We start from the raw sequence: 22220 nt of genomic DNA, 5'->3' as shown, positions 1-22220 counted from the left end.
CTCCTAAGGTGTGTCATAACATCTCTGAACAGGTTGTCCATGAAAAAATAAGTTAGCTTTAAACAAAACACAGGAAATTGCAAGATAAAACCCAAAAGAACTGTGGATGCTGTACATCAGAGACTAAAATAGAAATTGCTGAAAAAAAACCCAGCAGGTCTAGCAGCATCTGTGGAGAGAATCACAGTTAACGTTTCGAGTCGAGTGACCCTTCCTCAACTCTGAAATGTTAACTCTGATTCTCTCTGCAGATGCTCTCAGACCTGCTGAGCTTTTCCAGCAATTTCTATGTTTGTCATAATAAATCGCTTGGTACCGATCTCTGATTCCTTCCAGATGAAAATTACTGTAACTTATTTACCTGCCAGCTCTCTGGCCTGATCTGTCAGCCTCTTGTCAGCCTGCAGCACTGAATCAGCTTCTGAAGTTTTTCTTTTCATGAATGAGTTCAAGGCTTCTTCAGCCTGTGGGATTTAAAATTCAAGTAAAGACATTCTGAGAGGATGCAAGATTCGTTTGGGTAGAATTTCAACAATGACTTTTCAGTGAGAAGTTGACCTGTGGGAGATGGGAAGCTGACTGATTGACATTTGAGATGTTGACTTGTCTTTCTATTGAGTTATAAGAGCTCACTGTTTTAATGCAAGAATTGGCCCTCTGTTTTTCTAGTTATTGCATGCACTGATGATGGTAATAGGAAATGTTCAGCTGGTGTAAAATTTCAAGAGATGCCCCTGATCAAAAAGCAGATCCAAATGAGTGATTAATATTTACCTTATTCCCCTTTCCTGGAGTTACACGGAATTTCTCAATCATCTTCTTGTGATCCTCTTCATACTGCTCATATCCTCCTGCACATGTGTACAATCCCTTTCGTAGTTTCTCCTCGATTTCACAGGACAGGGTCTCCAGCAATTTTGTACACGTCTCCATGGAAACAGCTTCATTCTTGTCACAAACCTCAAAATAATGCTGCTCCACCTCAGTCTGACAAGATAATCCAGATATTGTAACTAGAGCAAAGGTTAGCATTGCAGTGGATACCTGATGCTGTTAGATATCCAATAGATGTTAGCCTGAACCATTAATGTAATTGTTAAAATCTGAGAGATTAATTACAGAATAACAATGAAGAGATGACAAAACAGCTACTTCAAATAATGTATTTTATACTAGTCTTAAAGTCTGCCATTGCCCATACAACATTCACACAAGCCACTACGGCAAGCCAACTCATGCACAAATTGCTTTGTTTCTAACATTGCCCTTTCCATAACAAAAAAAAGGGATTTGTTCATGTGCTACTCATGTATTTACCAGTACTTACCCAATATACTCAGTGCACAAAACATGATCATTCATTCAGAAAACCAATAAGCTCATCAGTCTCACTTTCATCAGTCTCTGAGAATGAATTTCATCCATTGTCTCTAAATTGTTCTGATCTTTCAATGATGTGTTTGACTTGCTGTTGTTTGTCTGGTATCTGTTCATTCCTGTAGTGATGTTCCTTTCTGGGGAATTTCATTTATACACTGGGTGCTAGTTTGGAATGAGGTGTCTTAGAATTGCACAACATCTCAGAATTTAGATTCAGCATTTAGTTTTTTGGGTTGGTCAGTTTCAGCACAAGTTGAGGTGTTGCTACTGGTTTTTCAAATTGAGTGAAAGCTGCTAATGTACATCAAAACCACTGCCTACCCTCAGCAGTGAGCTTGTGGATACTCTGATGTGCCTGTATTGGCCAATGCATTGAGTACAGGAGTTGGAAGGTCATGTTGCAGCTCAACAGGATATTGATGGGGCCATTTTTGGAATACCATGTTCAATTCTGGACCCCTGCTATAAGAAGGATGTTGGGAAACTTGGAAGGGTGTGGAAAAGATTTACAAGGATGTTGCCAGGGTTGGAGGGTTTGAGCTACAGGGAGAGGTTGAATAGGATGGGACTGTTTTCCCCGGTGTGTCAGAAACTGAGGGGTGACCGTACAAAGGTTTATAAAATCATCAGGGGTGAGGAAAGGGTGAATATAGCTAAGGTCTTTTCCCCAGGGTAGAGGAAAATAATTTTAAGGTGAGAGGAGAAAAAATATAACAGTCATAGAGTCATAGAGATGTACAGCATGAAACAGACCCATTGGTCCAACTTGTCTATGCCGACCAGATATCCCAACCAAATCTAGTCCCACCTGCCAGCATCTGGCCTATATCCCTCCAAACCCTTCCTATTCATATACCCATCCAAATGCCTCTTAAATGTTGCAATTGTACCAGCCTCCATCACTTCCTGTGGCAGCTCATTCCATCTTCCTCTGGCAGCACATTCTATGGATTTAAGGGGCACCATTTTCATACAGAGGGTGGTGCTTATATGGAATGAACTGCCAGACGAAGTGGTGGAGGTTGGTACAATTACAGCATTTAAAAAGCATCAGGATGGGTATATGAATTGGGAGAGTTTAAGAGGGATATGAGCCAAGTGCTGGCAAATGGGGCTAGATTAATTTAGGATATCTGATCGGCGTGGACAAATTGGACTGACGGGTCTGTTTCCATGCTGTACATCTCTATGACAGGTTAGGCAAGAGCATTGGGAAACATCACACATTTCCAGCTAATTGCTGCATTGCTTTCACATCTGTAGGTTGCTGGATCTCTGCTGCATTTCTGCTACAGATCTGGCCTTGCCAGGATTCGGGTGAAATGTCTGTAGATGGCCAATGTGCTTGACTTCAGGCATCTTTGATATATCGTGTTCCATCTTTTTTTTCCTGATCACTGCGTTTTCTTCTGCTGTTACCAACGAATGCCTCTTCACTTGCTCATCACCCACTGTCAAGTCCTGGCTTTATTTTTCTCCTCTGCTTTTCTCCCCCCCAAGATCCCCTGGGTTTGTGGGGTCTCTGATTCCTCCGGCTTTTTTGTTTTCAGGGCAGCAGCTATTCTCCATACCTGATGCTGACTCAGCTTCATTCTCTCACCTAATTCAAGATAGTAATCACCGGGAAGACACTGTAACAGTGTTGCTGTAATCCTCTGGGATTTGTTCAGCCAGCAGTGGGTTATTAGCATATGAAAACTGAAAATTGCCTCTAGCATGTCTGGGGCTTTTGACTTGCCCCAACTGAAATGAGTGAATTTTGCGTAATTTTGGGATCCAAATCTTTATTCTGACCATTGCATTGAGATCATTTGTTCACCTGAGATGATTAAACCACTTCACGCAGTCTGTGAAGCTAAACACTTGCCTGTCATGTGATTCAGCTTCTGGGAATAAGAGCACTGCTTTCCCTGAAGAAGGGTGACAACTTCGGAACTCCTGCACAAGTCAGTAGCTTTCTTCAGAATAAGTTTTTTTCGATTAGATTATTTACAGTGTGAAAACAGGCCCTTCGGCACAACAAGTCCACACCGCCCCTCCGAAGAGCAACCCACCCAGACCCATTCCTCTACATTTACCCCTTCACCTAACACCTAAATTTAGCATGGCCAATTCACCTGACCTGCACATCTTTGGACTGTGGGAGGAAACTGGAGCACCCGGAGGAAACCCACGCAGACACGGGGAGGATGTACAAACTCCACACAGTCAGTTGCCCGAGGCGGGAATTGAACCCTGGTCTCTGGCGCTATGAGGCAGCAGTGCTAACCACTGAGCCACCGTTCTCTTCTCCCAGCAGATATACTGTCATGGCAAAATCTCTTACAACAGATCTAATGAAACCATTTTTCATCTGCCCAAATTCACAGGATTCAGCTAAACATATTACTGTGTTTACGTGCTGATCCTTCTCCCCCTTTAGCTCCAGTGTTGAACATATATCGCTCAAAATTAACATTAAGATAGGAAGCAACAATGCATTTTGAAAGCTTTAGAAATATCAATAGTTTGACTTCCCTGGTGCTCAGTAAGACCTAGGCAGTAGAACATCTTGTGACACTTCCTGCAGTATTGATAGCAGGGTGAGAATGCTTATTTGCTCTGGTTTTTTGATTAATTCTGTTGCAGTTTCATTGTTTTCCCACTGAGTTCCAGCTTCAATTCTACCTCAAATCGCCGTACAGCAGGAGTGAATGGAAAATGCAGAGCCATTTTTGACACAAGCAGTAATTTAAGGCTGTAAGCTGCTGTTTCTGTTCCTTCTCCCTTGCTGTTACTTTCCATCTCACTGCTCTGAAAATCCACTTAGACTCAGCCTCCCATTTCTGGACACCGAGTTTTCAAGCAATGCCTTTTAATGACTAATCCTGACTGCACGCAAGAGACTTATCAAAAAGAGAGAGACCACAATGCCAAGGTAAACTGCATTGCTCCTAGCCATAGATTAATCTTTCTAACAGGCACTTATTATGAACATTCAATTTGAACAATAAGGAATCATTCGTCATTGGTGAGGGAGCAGTGCAGGAGAATATCAAATACAAACAATTAATAGCCTGATTACAATGATCAAAGATGCCTGAAAGGAAAGCAGGAGATAGTCAGAGCATTGAAGAAAATTTCTCAGTTAGTGGGACGCTGGTTAACAAAATATTACGTGTCCGAGTCGAACCTGACAAACTGGATAAATGTCAGGCTGGGAAAGAGTTCAGGATTGGTCCATGAAGCTAATGCAGAAACCGAGGATGAAACGGAGGGTAGTGGTGGGCAACGTCTCCTAGAACCATCTTTAATTTCTTTACTTGTTCCATCACCACCCCTTCCAACAATCCACCTCATGGACACCTTTACTGATATTAGTTAACCAACACAGGGATGGAGCAGATAGCCTGGATATAAGGGGACTCTTCTGGATAAGGTTGGACTGTCCTGGGTATGGATGGACAATTGCAGGAAAGGAGTGACTCTCCCAGGTATGGAGGGACTGTCGTGGATATCAGAGCGCAATATAAGATATGTGGGGACGCTCCCGGATATGGATGAACTGTCTTATGTGGAGCGGTTAAGTTGGTAGGGTTTCTACACATTGCAGTTTAGATGAATGAGAGATGACCTTGTTGAAACATACGAGGTGCTTAGAGGAGCTGACCCTAGAGGGGGAGATGGGGACAGGATCCCCTTGTGTGGGAGAGAATAAGGATTGTATATTTAAGCCAAAAATGAGGAGGATTTCTTTCTCTCTGAGGGGAGTGGAGCTGAGGAATTCTTTCCCGGTTGTCAGGGCTGAGTCATTCAGTATCTTCAAGGCTGAGAGGGAGAGATCTTTAATCAGGAAGGGAAACAGGGTTATCAAGAAAAGGCTGGAAAGTGGAGATGATCAAATGAGCCATTCAATGGTGGAGCAGACTCAATGGGCTGAATGGCCTACGCCTGCTTCTGTGCTGCAAAGAATGTATTTATTTCTTGAATTCATTTTCCCAACTGCCCTGGTGGGTTTTGGATCTATGTTTCCAAGTACATTAACTAGTGTACGACTGCACCCTGAGAGGGTGGTCCAATCTGTGCTGTGTGTTTGTGGGGGTGGGTGGAAAAATGACAATGGGGAAGAGGGTCTTATCAACAGAGGGCAGGAATTGTCCAGAAAAGTGACAGTTCAGGTCTGAACAGTGTAAGGTGCAGGATGTGTTTGGGAAATAATCAAAATGGTTTGGACAGGATGACTCCTTGAGAGATGGAAAGTGCAACATAAGTGTCCCTACTAAAAACCACAGGGGCTGTGGAAGGTTATTACAATGACTATTCCAATTCCCCGCTCCCCCTAAGATCCTCGTTGCATTTTGTAAACACACTTTGACCCTCACCAGTAGTTTCTTGTAATATTCCTGATCTTGGTCATTGAAGGAGCTCTTCAAGAATAGGTGGATGGCCTCATCTCGACACAGGGAGTGTATTCCTGTCAACTTTGCGGTTTCCATTGGCATCTGCACCCTCTGCCCCATCTGCTCCTTGTAGTGAGTGAGGCCATTCTGGAAGGCAGCTGTGTTTTCAATCTTAGCCATACAGGTCACAGCATCCTCAATGCAAGGTACCTTCCCACTGTCAATAGTTTCTACGTAGGCTCGAGTCAAAATGGCCAACACTGCGAGAGAAGAGAGAGCAAAGAGTTCATTACCAAGCTTTTGTAATTATGGCAGGTTAAAGGGGGCAGCCATAAGTTCCTTAAAGGTGGAGTTGCAGGTAGGTAGAATAGTGAAGAAGGCATTTGGTATGCTTTCCTTTATTGGTCAGAGTATTGAGTATAGGAGTTGGGAGATCATGTTGTGGCTGTACAGTACATTGGTTAGGCCACTTTTGGAATATTGCATGCAATTTTGGTCTCCCTACTTTACAATCAGAAGGAGATTGTGAAACTTGAAAGGGTTCTGAAAGGTTTACAAGGATATTGCCAGGGTTGGAGGATTTGAGCTACAGGGAGAGATTGAATAGACTGGGACTACTTTCCCTGGAGCATTGAAGGCTGAGGGGTGACCTTATTGAGGTTTATAAAATCATGAGGGGCATGGATAGGGTAAATAGACAAAGTGTCTTTCCGGGGGTGGGGAGTCCAGACCTAGAGGGCATAGATTTACAGTGAGAGGGGAAAGATATAAAAGGGACCTAAAGGTCAACTTTTTCACGCAGAGTGTAGTGCATGTATGGAACGAGCTGCCAGAGGAAGTGGTGGAGGCTGGTAAAATTGCAACATTTAAAAGGCCTCTGGGTGGGTATATGAATAGGAAGGGTTTAGTGGCATATGGGCCAAGTGCTGGCAAATTGGACTTGATTAGGTTAGGATATCTGGTTGGCATGGGTGTATTGGACTAAAGGGCCTGGTTCCATGCTGTACATCCCTCAAACTCTATGATTCTAACTATCCCTTATCAAGCACTGACTGATGGTAAATTGGTTGTTTCATTTAGAGGCTAAAGCTGTTCTCAGAAGGTCACAATGGGAATTGGCACAGTGGGATTGGCGATTGGACTGTACCATAATGTTCAAGGAGCTCAATTCCATCCAGAATTGACCTGGGAGTGTTTTGATGGGAAGATTCAGATGACAAAGTGAATTGGAAAGTATTCCTTTGCTGGATTCCCACGTGCTGCTGAGCAGCCAACGTGGAGAGAGGGACCTCAGTCGAGTCAGCATTTGCTTGTTGAAGGGATGAAACAGCCTGGTGGATGTCCCATCAATCCCTGATTGAGCTGACAGACATACTCGTCACATTGTGCTGCACTTACTCCGACCGTTAATCCTGTGGCCACCTTTGACTGTTTTTGGCTGTGATTCACTGTAGATGTACTGGCAGAACTCTCGGCACACCGCACGGAACTGTGGGTCAAGCTGGCTTTCCGGCAGCGTCTCCACCTGGTTTAGATTGGTGCTGGCAGTCGGCTGAACAAAAACAAAACATTTGCGGGACCGGAAGTAATTCCTGATGCATTCCCGGGGCTGGTTATACTCCATCACTTTCTTTGCAACACCTGCATTCAGTCAAAAGAAACAAAACCACATCCACTTTGGGTGTTACTATGACTGGGCAGAATTCCCTGATACAAAGCACCGACAGCACCTTAAATCCCTTTTCCCATATCCCACTTTGTTTGTGTATTGCTGATAGCCCTGGGAGTGATTGGAAAGATGTCAGCCAGCTGGACCTCATAGAATCAGAGTTTCCCGACTGGGGCTGTTAACCTGGTCCAGTCAGGGAGCCCTGGCTGACAGATATAAACAGGAGTGTCACGGGTTCTGTTCACTCTGAGAGCAGGCTCTGAGGGAGCTGGATCAGTGCCAAGGATTCTCCACGTGTAACTAAAGGGGGACTTAGTGACAGGATACCAGCTGCTGTGGAGTGATTTCATCCCCTACCCAGAAATCTGAACCCATCTCAATCTAAGAAAATTTCCACTCACACAGGATCAGCACATTTTGGAGGAGAGTTTGAGATTTTCACTACGGGTTGTGTGTTGGATGGGGGAGTGGTGTGTGTGTGTGTGTGTGTGTGTGCACGCGTGCATGCACGCCCATGAGAACGTGTGTGTGTGCACAAGAACGTGTGTTGTGCGCATGAGAGAAAGAGTGCACGTGTATGTGTGTGAGAGAGTGTGCGCGTATGTGTGAGTGCACGTTTGTGTGAGTCAGTGCACGTGTGTGTGTGAGAGATAGAGAGAGCACATGTGAGACTGAGAGACAGAGAGACAACGTGTGCGAGAGAGAGAGAAAGTGCGTTTGTGAGAGAGAGCACGCATGTGTGAGGGAGAGAGCGTGAGTGTGAGAGAGAGAAAGAGAGAGCTCCTGTATGTGAATGGGAGAGAGAGCACATGTGTGAGAGAGAGCGCATGTGTGAGAGAGAGAGAGAGTGCGCGCGTGCGTGTGTGTGTGAGAGAGCGCACGAGAGAGAGTGTGTGTGTGAGTGAAAGTGTGTGTGAGAGAGAGAGAGAGAAAGAGAGAGCTTGTGTGTGTGTTGAGAGAGAGCACGTGTGAGAGAGAGAGAGACAGAGAGTGAATGTGTGTGAGAGAGAGCGCATGTGTGTGTGTGTGAGAGAAGGAGAGCACATGTATGTGTGAGAGAGAGCGCATGTGTGTGTGAGAGAGAGGGAGAACATATGTGTGTGTGAGAGAGAGAGCACATGTGTGTGAGAGATAGAGAGAGAGAGAGAGAGAGAGAGCACGTGTGTGTGTGTGAGAGAGAGGGCACGTGTGTGTGTGTGAGAGAGAGCACATACGTGTGTGAGAGAGAGTGCATGTGTGAGGGAGAAAGAGAGTGTTTGTGTGAGAGTGCCCGTGTGTGTGAGAGAGAGCGTGCGTGTGTGTATGTGTGTGTGTTTATGAGAGAGAGAGAGAGCACGTGTGTGTGAGAGAGCGTGTGTGTATGTGTCTGATGAGAGAGAGAGTGAGAGAGAGTGCCTGTGTGTCTGGTGAAAGGTGTAACACAATCTCACTCGGGTGAGAGACATTGCATCCATTGGATTCTCACCTTTTTTGAGTTGTAGGCCGTGGTTCAAATACTCATCGGCTGTGACATTCTGGCCATTGATTTTCAGGTCCAGGGTGAAATCCCGCACTGCCCAGACAAAGGCCGGTGAGACCTTCAGTAAATCCAACTCTTCATCTTCATCATCACCTCCTTGATCAGCCTTCACTTTGATCAGCTCCGTCAGATTGGAAACAAAACTGGATTCTGTTAAGGAACTGATGATGTACTACGTTAAAGGCAGCACCTCAGACAGTGCCGCACACTCTCCATGGCGGTAGAATGCTACTGTTCTAAAGAGACTGGGATAGTTCCAAGAGCAACAGATAGGTTAAGCACAGGAGGATGTTTCTAACAACCGGGGAGTCCAGAACTAGTCTGAGGATACGGAGTTGGACGTTTAGGACTTAGATTTCCTCCACAGTCCAAAGGAAACTGCCCACAGAGTTCAGGGTTGTTCAGGTGAAGGGTAGTATAGACATGGGGCATGCAGGGTTACAGGGATAGGCTGGGTCTGGGTGGGATGTTCTTTGGAGGAGTGGTGTAGACTCAATGGGCCGAATGGCCTGCTTCCACACTAAAGGGATTCTATAATTCTATGAAGAGGAATGTCTTCACCCAGAGAGTGGGGAACCTGTGGAATTCATTGCCATAGAAAGCAGTTGAGGCTAAATCATTGAATGTTTAAAAAAAAGACTTAGGTATGCTTCCAGAGCTAAAGGTTATTGGGAGAAAGCAGGAACAGTGATGATCCTATTCAATGGTAGAGCAGGTTCAAAGCTGAATGGTCAGTCTTGGTCCTGTTTTCCAGGTTTCGATTTGACTATAACAGCCTGCTATTGACTGGAAGGCATGATGGAAGAATTCACAGGTTGATATACTCTGCCTGTTTGGCTGCCTTCTGAATGCTGCCACCCTTGGCTACTAAGTCCTGGAATGGGACTTGAAATCAGAGACTCTTGCACACTGCCTACTACATCGCATGGCCTACAAGATCATCTTTGGAAGTGGTCTCTTACAAACAGTTGCTATTTACTTGGCAAACCAGCTGAAAGATCAAACAGCTGGTGACTGAGGTGAGCACGTTCCAGAAGGTGTGGGAGTTGGGAGGGACTTGGTGAAGTTTCAGGGAGAGGAATGGAAAGATCCCAGCGATCTCTGTGAAGGGGAGGTGGATCCAGCAAAATCACAGAGACACAGACAAAACAGTTCACACAGGAAACTGACCAGAGACAAGGGTGGAGTGAGTGGGACGAAGATTCAGGAGCCACCCAAGCAACCTGGAACATCCGGACAAATGGAAAATACAAAGATTCCACTGTGTCTGGCAAATTTATGAAGAAAGACCAAACATTAAACAGAAGGGAAAGAGATTTGAAGAGGTTCCAGATGCTCAAAAGGAGTGAGGAGATGGTAACCACAAATTGTATTCTGCACGTTTTGTTATAAGAAGGAAGGAAATTCTGTTTTCCACACAACGGGAACTCGAGGTCTGGAGTTCACTGCCCAAGAGTGTGGTAAAGGCAGCTTCAGATGGAAGCATCTGTGAAGGAAGAATGTGCAGGATTACAGGGATCATTCCGAGACCCGGTGGACCCTGCACAATGGGCTGAATGGACTTCTTTAGTGCATGCTCTAACAAAGCGTGCAGCTCATCCACAAACCTGGGCTGTCACAAGCTCAGGCCACACCTTTGCTGTTATTGTCAATTGCAAAGTTGACATTTTGTGCAAACATATAAATGAAGCTCCTTCTGTTTGCTTTGCCATTATATAAGATTGGGGCTGATCTGATTCCAGCCTGTACCCACGACCCTTTCTCCCCCATCCCTTCCCTTCCATTAACCTCAGTATTCACAGACTCTGCTTCCACCTCCTTTTCTGCAGATGCTGGAATCCAAGGTAGACAGTCAGAAGGCTGGAAGAACACAGCAAGCCAGGCAGCATCAGGAGGTGCAGAAGTCAACATTTCTAGACCCTTCTTGACCTCCAGTCTTGAAGAGGGGGTTACACCTGAAATGCTGATTTCTCGACCTCCAGATACTGTCTGGCTTGCTGTGTTCTTCCAGCCTCCTGCCTGTCTACTCCGCCTCGTTCTGTAGAAGTGAGTCCCAAAGGTTGATAACACACTGAGTGAAAAACATTTCCCCTCATCCCGGCTTAAATGAGTGACTCCTTTTTAATCTTCACTCTAGAGTCTTGTACAAAGGGAACATCCTCTTCACATCCTCGCTGTCAAGACCCCTCAGGATCTTATATGTTACAATCAAGACACCTCTTATTGTTTGAAACTCCAGGGAGTATATGCTTTGCCTGTCACTAGTTACCTGATGAAGAAGCAGCGCTCTGAAAGCTAGTGCTTCCAAAAAAAAACCTGTTGGACTATGACCCGGTATTGTGTGATTTTTAATTTTGTCAACTTTTCCTCATAAGACAACTCCCCACTTCAGGTATTAGTCTACACTAGAACCGTTACCAGTATATTTAGATCCTTCCTTAAATAAGATGAACAATACTGTGCACCAGATGCAGAGTCATATCAGCATTGAAATGTTAACTCTGCCGCGCTCTCCACAGATACTCTCACTCCTCCCCTCCCTTAGTGTTCCAGTCTCCTCACAATAAACGATGAAACCACCTGATGAAGGAGCAGCGCTCTGAAAGCTAATTCTTCCAAATAAACCTGTTGGACTATAACTTGGTGTTGTGTGATTTTTAACTTTGTCCAACCCAGTCCAACACCGGCTCCTCCACATCATGACAATGAATGGTCGCATTCTATTGGGGATGGTAATTATTCGCTGTACCTGCACACTAACTGTCTACAATTCCTCTGCATCCACAGCTCATGTTACTTCCTCGAAGGACTCCAGTATTTTGCAAGGTTTGTGAAGGTTTGTAGCTCAGGTTGAGATTTAGGGTGTAGGTTTGCTCGCTGAGCTGTAGGTTTGATACCCAGACGTTTCATTACCTGGCTAGGTAACATCATCAGTGGTGACCTCCAAGTGAAGCGAAGCTGTTGTCTGCTGCTTTCTATTTATATGTTTGTCCTGGATGGAGTTCCTGGGGTTTGTGGTGACGTCATTTCCTGTTCGTTTTCTGAGGGGCTGATGGATGGCATCTAGATCTATGTGTTTGTTTATGGCGTTGTGGTTGGAGTGCCAGGCCTCTAGGAATTCTCTGGCATGCCTTTGCTTAGCCTGTCCCAGGATAGATGTGTTGTCCCAGTCAAAGTGGTGGCTTTTTTCATCCGTATGTAAGGCTACAAGGGAGAGAGGGTCATGTCTTTTTGTGGCTAGCTGGTGTTCGTGTATCCTGGTGGCTAACTTTCTTCCTGTTTGTCCTACGTAGTGTTTGTGGCAGTCCTTGCATGGAATTTTGTAGATGACGTTGGTTTTGTCCATTGGATGTACTGGGTCTTTTAAGTTTATTAGTTTTTGTTTGAGAGTGTTGGTGAGTTTGTGTGCTACTAGGATTCCAAGGGGTCTTAGTAGTCTGGCTGAGACTTCTTTGATGTATGGTAAGGTGGTTCGGGTTTCTGGCTGTGTTTGGTCTGCTTGTCATAGTTTGTTCTTGAGGAATGTGCGCGCTGTATTTTTTGAGTATCCATTCTTCTTGAATACGTTGTATAGGTGATTCTCCTCTGTTTTCCGAAGTTCATCTGTGTGCAGTGTGTGGTAGCTCGTTGGAATAGTATTCTGATACAGCATTGTTTGTGTGTGTTGGGATGGTTGCTGGTGTAGTTAAGTATTTGGTCAGTGTTTGTCAGTTTTCTGTATACGTAGGTTTGTAGTTCTCCCTTGTCCTTTCTTTCGACTGTGACATCCAGGAATGCGAATTTGTTGTCGGTTTCTTCCTCTTTGGTGAACTTTATGCCTGTGAGGGTGTTGTTGATGATGTTAAATGTCTCTTCTATATTGTTTCGATTTGTGATGACAAATGAGTCACCTACATAGCGGACCTAGATTTTTGATTTGATGGTTGGTAGGGCTGTTTGTTCTAGCCGTTGAATTACCGCTTCTGCTATGAATCCTGATAGCGGATATCCCATGGGTGTGCCGTTGGTTTGTTTGTAGATTATGTTGTTGAAAGTGAAGTGGGTGGTGAGGTACAGGTCCACTAGCTTCATGATGTTGTCATTGGTAATGTGATTGATGGTGGTTGGTGTGTATGTGATGGTCTCTTCTAAAAGTGTGGTAAGTGTTTTCTTTGCCAGGTCAACATTGATGGAGGTGAACCGTGCTGTTACGTCGAATGAGATCATTGTCTCGTCTTCTTCTATTTTGGTGTTTTTGATGATTTTTAGGAATTCCTGGGTGAAGTGGATGGAGTGCTGTGAATCTTCTACTAGTTATTTCAGTCTTGCGTGTAGTTCTTTGGCCAGTCTGTAAGTTGGTGTTCCGGGGAGTGAGACTATAGGTCTGAAGGGGGCTCCTGGTTTATGGATTTTTGGTAGTCTGTAGAATCGTGGGGTGTTGGTCCCGTTGGGTTTCATTTTCTGGAATTCTGTCTTGTTTAATTGTCCGGAATTGTGTAATTTTCTTCGGACATATGGAATTTTGTTTCCTAGTTGTGTGGTCGGGACTAGCGCCACCTGTTGGTAGGTGTTGGTGTCTGCGAGTAGTGCATTGGCTTTCTTGATGTAGTCCCTTCTGTTCAGGATGACTGTGAGCTGACTTTTGTCTGCAGGTAATAAAACAATGTTTTTGTCTTTTTTGAGGTTTTCTAGGGCTTTCTTTTCTTGTGTGTTCAGTTTGTTTCCTTCCCTCTTTCGGCTCAGAGTAGGTGCAACTGTCTGTCTGATCGTTTGTTGTGTTTCGTCCATCAGATTGTTGTCCTTCAATGTGGTTTCTAAGGCCGTTAGGAAATCCTTCTTGACAGCATCTTGGGAATTGAAATTTAATGCTTTGACTAGAACCGCTTTTTCTGTGTCTGATAGGGTCCAGTCTGATAAGTTCTTTAACCATGCCCCTGTGTTATCGGTTTTGTTTTTTTTGTGAGTTTATCCAGTTTTTTCCTCAGGTCCCGTTTTTCTTTATCTGTGTTTGTCACTGTTTGGTGTTTATAGCTTGTTCTATCGCTTCTGTCCATTCTTGATTTGTTGCTATTTTGAATAACGGTTTTTGGCGCGCAATTTCGTGGTTGCATTTTCGGAGTCTGTGGTGGGCGTCATTGATTAGTTCTCGGAGTATTCTGTGGGCGTTTTGTTCTGTTAAACTTCTGGCTTGAGACAACACATCTATCCTGGGACAGGCTAAGCAAAGGCATGCCAGAGATTTCCTAGAGGCCTGGCACTCCAACCACAATGCCATAAACAAACACACAGATCTAGATGCCATCTATCAACCCCTCAGAAAACGAACAGGAAATGACATCACCACAAACCCCAGGAACCCCATCCAGGAGAAAGATATAAATAGAAAGTAGGAGACAACAGCTTCGCTTCACTTGGAGGTCACCACTGATGATGTTACCTAGCCAGGTAACGAAACGTCTGGATATTAAACCTATACCCTACAACTCCAGTATATTGGATAAACAGGATTTCTTTTCCAGGAAACATGCTGACCAGAAATTCCCCATTAAATGTTATTAATCCTGTAATAATAGCAGCTGCCACAAGGTAGAACATGTTTATAAGGGGTCTCTCTCTCTCTCTCTCTCCCCCTCTCTATCTAACCACAACATTGATCCACAAGGACTTCGTTTTTCAGAAAGTCAGGAAATAACCCACGGTTCAGGATTTCCTCCCACTCTTCCTTTCTCCCTTCGTTGTTTATATTGTTTCTTGACTACTCCAGGTTTGATTTGGAGACGCCAGTGTTGGACTGAAGGGTACAAAGTTAAAAGGGAGTTAACACCTTCAATACCTTATCTGGGCCAGCATGACACCAATGATTAAAGTGCACTTGGGAAAGTAACTTTAAAAAAAGTTTTGCAATGTACATATGAAAGAACTGAAACCACACTGTCATTCTAAAAGATGAGAGACTTAACAAACAATCCGGGTCTTTCTCAAGATATAATTTCAATTACATCACACTGTAAACTTTTGCTATAAATTCTGTGTCTTACAATCTTATTCTCTACAACCGCCTGATGAAGAAGCAGCAATCCGAAAGCTCGTGCTTCCAATTAAACCTGTTGGACTATAACCTGCTGTTGTGTGATTTCTAACCTTGCTCCAGGTTTCTAAGTGAGTTCCACCTTCTCACCACTCTCTGAGTGAAGAGGCTAGAACAGGGTAAAAGGATACTGGAGTTTTTCCAGTGCGTACTGGTCAATAGTCCCCACGCTGTTGTACACAAACGTGCTGCTCAGGAGCACGGCCAGGGAGAAGATCCAGCAGTCGTTAGTGTGGTCACCCTGTGAAAACACGGACACAATGAGAAATACACACCACTGAACTCACTGGCATCACCATGAACAAACAGGAGCGAAAGACTTGCATTCCTGTAGCACCTTTCACATCCCCAGCTTCACCTACCACTGAGTACTTTGCAGCCAATTAGGAAATTTGTTACATCACAACAAAGAAAAACGGCAGGCCACTTGTACACAGCAAGATCCCAATAACCGCAAAATGAAGAATGACCAGCTATTCTATTTTATTGATGTTAATTGAGGCATAAAGTTAGGACTGGACTGACCTACTGACAGTGCGGCACTCCCTCATCACTAACCCTCCTTCAGTGCCCGTTCCCTCAGCACTAACCCTCCGACAGTGCCCGCTCTCCCAGTACTGACCTTCTGACAGTGCAGCACTCCCTCAGCACTGACCTTCCAACAGTGCAGCAATCCATCAGCACTGACCCCCTGGCAGTGCGGCACTTTTCAGCACTGACCCTCCGACAGTGCAGCACTCCCTTAGCATTGACCGTCCGACAGTGCTACACTCCATCAGTACTGACCCTCCGACAGTGCAGCATTCCCTTAGCACTGACACTCTAACAGTGCAGTACTCCTTCAGCACTGACCCTGCGACAGTGCAACACTCCCTCAGCACTGACCCTGCGACAGTGCAACACTCCCTCAGCACTGACCCTCTGACAGTGCCCATCCCCCTCAGCACTGACCCTACGACAGTGCAGCATTCCCTCAGAACTGACCCTACGACAGTGCAGCATTCCCTCAGAACTGACCCTGCGACAGTGCAGTGCTTCCTCAGCACTGACCCTGCGACAGTGCGGTATTCCCTCAGCACTGACCCTCAGACAGTGCAGTGCTTCCTCAGCACTGACCCTGCAACAGTGCGGCATTCCCTCAGCACTGACACTGCGACAATGCAGAACTCTCAGCACTGATCGCCTTACAGTGCAGTCACCTGATGAAGGAGCAGTGCTCGGAAAGGTTGGATTTCAAAGAAACCTTTTGTACAATAACCTGGTGTCATGCGACTTTTGATTTTGTCCACCTCAATCCAACACACAGCAGCTTGACATCATGGTGTCTACACACAGGGATCTGATCACATTGTTTTATTACAACGTTATTCATGGAAACAACAACGTCCCCTTACTTTTTCCACATCTCCCAGACCTTCTGTATCCAGCAACACCAGGCAGTGATTCCGTTTCTTTGGGTGAGGCACGCACCACATCCAGATACCCTTGGTGTGGGATTGGACAGTCGATCCGAGGGAGAAACCTGGAGGTGACACAGTTATAATCACCAGGATTCATTTTGAGATTCTCAACTATCGTTAAGATGGAAGTCCTGAAAGCGATGTTAACTGTATTGCGACCTGCAAAGAGAAACTTCCCAGAGTCCCCGCTTACCTATTGGCAACATTTCTTAATTTCCACTTGAAACTGAATGTGATGTATCACCACATTCCACCCCCTCACTCATCCTGCATTTATTTATCACTCCAGTACATAACCTGAGAGCTCTACACAGTGGACATTTATAGACGCAGCCCATGGGAACATGCAAACTGATGAATGAGCAGCTGGTAGAGGCTACTCAGCCCATCACGCTGCCCTGTCATTCAAGAAGATCATCCTCCATCTGATCACCATGTACTCCAGCCCAGCTCCCACTGCTGGGCAGAGGTGATGCCCTGCTAGTATTATCGCTGGACTATTAATCCAGAAATGCAGCTAATGTCTGGAGGATCTGGGTTCAAATCCCACTATAGCAGGGGATGAATTTGAATCTAATGATGACCATGAAACCATTGTAGAAAAAACCCTTCGGGTTCAGTAATGTCCTTCAGGGAGGGAAACGTGATGTTCTTCCCTGGGCTGATGTACATGTGACTCAACACCACTCAGCAATGTTGTCGACTCTTAACTGACCTCTGGGCAATTAGTGATGGATAATGAATGGTGGCCCAGCCAGTGTACCCTTTGTCTTGTGAATGAATGAAAAAGAAACCCCAATAGCCTTTCACCCCCATTAGCTCGTTGAGAATCTAGCTCCCTCAGCCTCCAGCAGCTTCTGAGGAAGAGAGCTTCAAACATGCAAGTGGACCCTCATTTGGAATGTTTTGCCTCATTTCGGCTGTAAATGGATGACCTCAGATTTTGAAACAGTGACCCTTAGTTAGATGCTCCCTGCCCCAGAGAGAAAACTGACCCCCACCCGTGTATTGTTTAATCAATCGCACTGTGCAGCAGTGCTGGTTGGAATGGGACAGTCTCCTTTATAAGCAGGTACCATGACTGGGATTTCCAGTTTCCGTCTCTGGTGGACGTGGCTGAACCAAAAGGGCTCCTCTTGCATGATCTGACAGCAACTGAGACTGTGCAGCATGGATAAAGGCCCTTCAGCCCGTCTTTTGAATACAGGTCATCAAGCCATTCTCCCACTTTGTCCAAAGCCAAGGGGTCATCCAAAAACGCATACGGACCTTTAAGCTGGAGTGAAATCAGAGGGCCTCGTGGAAATGGACAGATTGACCATGAGAATCCAGTGGTGCTTATTCAGGGGATTATCGTGATCCGGTGGATCTGTTGTAGAAACAGGGGACATGGACGTGTGGGTCAAGGTCAGGGAAAACCAAGATTACAGGACGTTGCATCATTCCAACGTGTTCACTGCTATTATGCCGAATACAAAATTCGAAAGGTCCAGCCAGAGATTCAGTGTAACAGGGATCCACAGAGGTGCTGCCCAAGGGGATCAAATACATTCGGACAGATTACAACACCAGACTCCCCAACATTACTTTCTCATCTTTGATCAACATGGTCAGAACAGACTACTACAGTGCAATTTTAAAATTTATACCACTCCCCATCCTCACGGTCACAGCCCACAGCCCACAGTAACACACCAACCAATACCCCCTCCCCATCCTCACGGTCACAGCCCACAGCCCACAGTAACACACCAACCAACAGCCCCCTCCCCATCCTCACGGTCACAGCCGACAGCCCACAGTAACACACCAACCAACACCCCCTCCCCATCCTCACAGTCACAGCCCACAGCCCACAGTAACACACCAACCAATACCCCCTCCCCATCCTCACGGTCACAGCCCACAGCCCACAGTAACACACCAACCAATACCCCCTCCCCATCCTCACGGTCACAGCCCACAGCCCACAGTAACACACCAACCAACAGCCCCCTCCCCATCCTCACGGTCACAGCCCACAGCCCACAGTAACACACCAACCAGCACCCCCTCCCCATCCTCACGGTCACAGCCCACAGCCCACAGTAACACACCAACCAGCACCCCCTCCCCATCCTCACGGTCACAGCCGACAGCCCACAGTAACACACCAACCAACACCCCCTCCCCATCCTCATGGTCACAGCCCACAGCCCACAGTAACACACCAACCAATACCCCCTCCCCATCCTCACGGTCACAGCCCACATCCCACAGTAACACACCAACCAACACCCCCTCCCCATCCTCACGGTCACAGCCCACAGCCCACAGTAACACACCGACCAATACCCCCTCCCCATCCTCACGGTCACAGCCCACATCCCACAGTAACACACCAACCAACACCCCCTCCCCATCCTCACGGTCACAGCCCACAGCCCACAGTAACACACCAACCAACACCCCCTCCCCATCCTCACGGTCACAGCCCACAGCCCACAGTAACACACCAACCAATATCCTCTCCCCATCCTCACGGTCACAGCCCACATCCCACAGTAACACACCAACCAACAGCCCCCTCCCCATCCTCACGGTCACAGCCCACATTCCACAGTAACACACCAAACAACACCCCCTCCCATTCCTCACAGTCACAGCCCACATCCCACATCCCACAGTAACACACCAACCAACACCCCCTCCCCATCCTCACGGTCACAGCCCACATCCCACAGTAACACACCAACCAACACCCCTTCCCCATCCTCACAGTCACAGCCCACATCCCACAGTAACACACCAACCAACACCCCCTCCCCATCCTCACGGTCACAGCCCACATCCCAGAGTAACACACCGACCATCACCCCCTCCCCATTTCTCTCTCTCTCTCTCTCTCTCTCAACATTCAATGCTCAGGCTGTCAACTGAATCAAGCAGATTGAATTCTTCGTCAAGTGACATGTCCTGAAGTTTACCGTGATTCTGTCCCGCCAATCGGTTCATCAGGTAGGACTTGCCGGTCCTGTAAAATCCCACAATAGACACAACCACGAGGGTCTCCTTAATGCTGGAGAGAAGCTGGAACGCTGCCTCATTGAGCACCAGCTTGCCATCTTGTCTGTTTTCGATCAGACACATAGGTGCCTCCATGTAGCTCCCAGACGCCATTCTGACAAACCTGCAATATGAAAACCTCTGCAGTTATCGCTCACTCTTCACTGAACATACAGACCCGTGAAAATATTTTGAAAGAGCAGCTGATGTGCCCAAGACAGTGTGATAGTGAGACCCAGGGTCAGGACAGGGACTCTCCCCTCACTGAATAGTCATTTCCCTGTTTAGAAACTTTACACAATCAGGCAACAGAAAGCTGGTGTTTTCACTCTAGGGCACATCTTGGCACAGAGGGGAACAGACTGGCACAGAGGGGAAGAGACTAGCACACAGGATGCACAGACGGACACACGGGGAATCAGACTGACACACGGGGGGAACAGCCTTTCTTCAGGGATGCAGACTGTTGTATACTTTTCCTTCTTTGTTTCTCTCTCTATCGCACATCTCTTTCTCTATCCATTTTTTAGATTACTTACAGTGTGGAAACATGCCCTTCGGCCCAACAAGTCCACACCGACCCGCCGAAGCACAACCCACCCATACCCCTACATTTACCCCTTACTTAATACTACGGGCAATTTAGCATGGCCAATTCACCTGACCCGCACATCTTTGGACTGTGGGAGGAAACCCACGCAGACACGGGGAGAACGTGCAAACTCCACACAGTCAGTCGCCTGAGTCGGGAATTGAACCACTGTGCCACCGTGCCGCCCATGTTTTTCTCCCCCTTTTTTCTCTTCCCTCTTTTTCTTTACCCCATCCCCATCATTCTGTTCCTCCCTCCCTCTTTCTCTGTCTCTCACAGAGTCAAAGAGCATGTCCTTTGTCCCATCTCGCCCAGTTTTCACAAGTTAAACCAGTCCCATTCGCCTGTGTCTGGGCCATATCCCTCCATTCCCTGTACCTGTCAAAAATGTTTTAAATAATAAAATTATACTCATGCCCACCGTGTGAGAAAAAGATATGCCACCCTGCTCACCCACAACATGGCCACATAATAAACACAGAAGCTGCTCTGTAAAACACACTAGTCAAGCCTGCCACCACATACAGTAACTACCCAGAATGCTCCAGTTTTGACCAAACAGATTAACATAAAAACCAGACATGGCCAAACCCCTTCACAGACCAGAGAATAAACTCCCTAAAATAACACCAGGTTAGAGCCCAACAGGTTTATTTGGAAGCACTAGCTTTCAGAGCGCTGCTCCTTCATCAGGTACACAATTGTAAGTCACAGAATTTATAGCAAAAGTTTACAGTGTAATGTAACTGAAATTATACATTCAAAAACACCTTGATTGTTTATTAAGTCTCTCATCTGTTCGAATGACCATGGTAGTTTCACTTCTTTCACATGTAAATGGAAAAACTTTTTAAAAGAAGTTACATTCTCAAGAGAACTGTGACAATTGGTGTCAGCCCAGATAATGTACTGAAGATATTCACATCCCTGTGTGTTGTCTGTGCCATAATGTTTAGACTGATTCTAATCTAAAGAATGAATTAACAGAATCTTACATGGATTCATGCAGTTTTTGAGCAAAGTGCAATGTAACTCTGCAAGTACAAATTCAGCCCACAAATTTATGTGTGTGTGTGTGTATAGGAGTGTCTGTATGTGTGTGTACAGTGCAATGGAATCACCTGTAGTGTGACATGAACCCACGTCATTGTGGTTCTGTTCGCCGAGCTGGGAATTTGTGTTGCAGACATTTCGTCCCCTGTCTAGGTGACATCCTCAGTGCTTGGGAGCCTCCTGTGAAGTGCGATTCATGAGTGATGGCACTCATCCACAGATTCAATCAATCAGCACATCAACCTGGGCCCAATATACCGGCCACTGCAGCAGACAGCTGGAACTGACAACCAGAAGCGGCAGAGACAAACCACTACAAATGCCAGAGGAAAGATCACAGACGCCCTTCACAGGAGGCCCCAAGCACTGAGGATGTCACCTAGACAGGGGATGAAACGTCTGCAACACAAATCCCCAGCTCGGCGAACAGAACCACAACAACGAGCACCCGAGCTACAAATCTTCTCCCAAACTATGAACCCACGTCATTATACACACTGCACTATACACACACACACACCTACATATACACACACAGACACACACACTCCCACACTCACACATGCACCCTCTCACAGACTTAGAGGCCTTTACAATCACACACATACACATATACTCTCTCTCACAGATAGTGACAACTCCCCTCCCCCCACACAAAAGCCCACATGCACACACACACATATATGTGTGAGGGGTGAATTTGTACTTGCAGAGTTACATTGAACTTTGCTTGAATACAGCGTGAATCCATGTAAGACTCTGTCAATTCATTCTTTAGATTAGAATCAGTCTAAACATTATGACACAGACAACACACACAGGGTGTGAATACCTTCAATACATTATCTGGGCTGACGCCAATTACTACAGATTCTGGACTAGAGCGGTGCTGGAAAAGCACAGCAATTCAGGCAGCATCCGAGGAGCAGGAAAATCGACATTTCGGGCAAAAGCCCTTCATCAGGAATAGGGGCAGAGTGCCTGAAGGGTGGAGAGATAAATGAGAGGAGGGTGGGGGTGTGGAGAAAGTAGCAAGAGTACAATAGGCGAATGGGG

The 22220-nt window shown here is 46.1% G+C and overlaps 1 protein-coding gene across 1 annotated transcript in view; it reads right to left on the bottom strand.

The window, feature by feature from the left end:
- LOC132832374 (guanylate-binding protein 1-like) overlaps positions 1–22220 on the bottom strand; it is a 34545-nt gene that overhangs the window by 8804 nt on the left and 3521 nt on the right. Inside the window, exons 2-9 of the mRNA XM_060850320.1 lie at positions 19441–19643; positions 16409–16536; positions 15146–15255; positions 8894–9090; positions 7158–7400; positions 5742–6019; positions 775–987; positions 362–464 (exon numbers count right to left, since the gene is read on the bottom strand). Of these exons, the coding sequence (XP_060706303.1) occupies positions 362–464; positions 775–987; positions 5742–6019; positions 7158–7400; positions 8894–9090; positions 15146–15255; positions 16409–16536; positions 19441–19633 (1465 nt within the window). The 5' untranslated portion in view covers positions 19634–19643. The remainder of the gene's footprint in view (positions 1–361; positions 465–774; positions 988–5741; positions 6020–7157; positions 7401–8893; positions 9091–15145; positions 15256–16408; positions 16537–19440; positions 19644–22220) is intronic.

Source organism: Hemiscyllium ocellatum, chromosome 35 (genome assembly GCF_020745735.1).
Source record: "Hemiscyllium ocellatum isolate sHemOce1 chromosome 35, sHemOce1.pat.X.cur, whole genome shotgun sequence".
Lineage (NCBI taxonomy): Eukaryota > Metazoa > Chordata > Chondrichthyes > Orectolobiformes > Hemiscylliidae > Hemiscyllium > Hemiscyllium ocellatum.
This window is presented reverse-complemented; position numbering and strand designations above follow the sequence as displayed.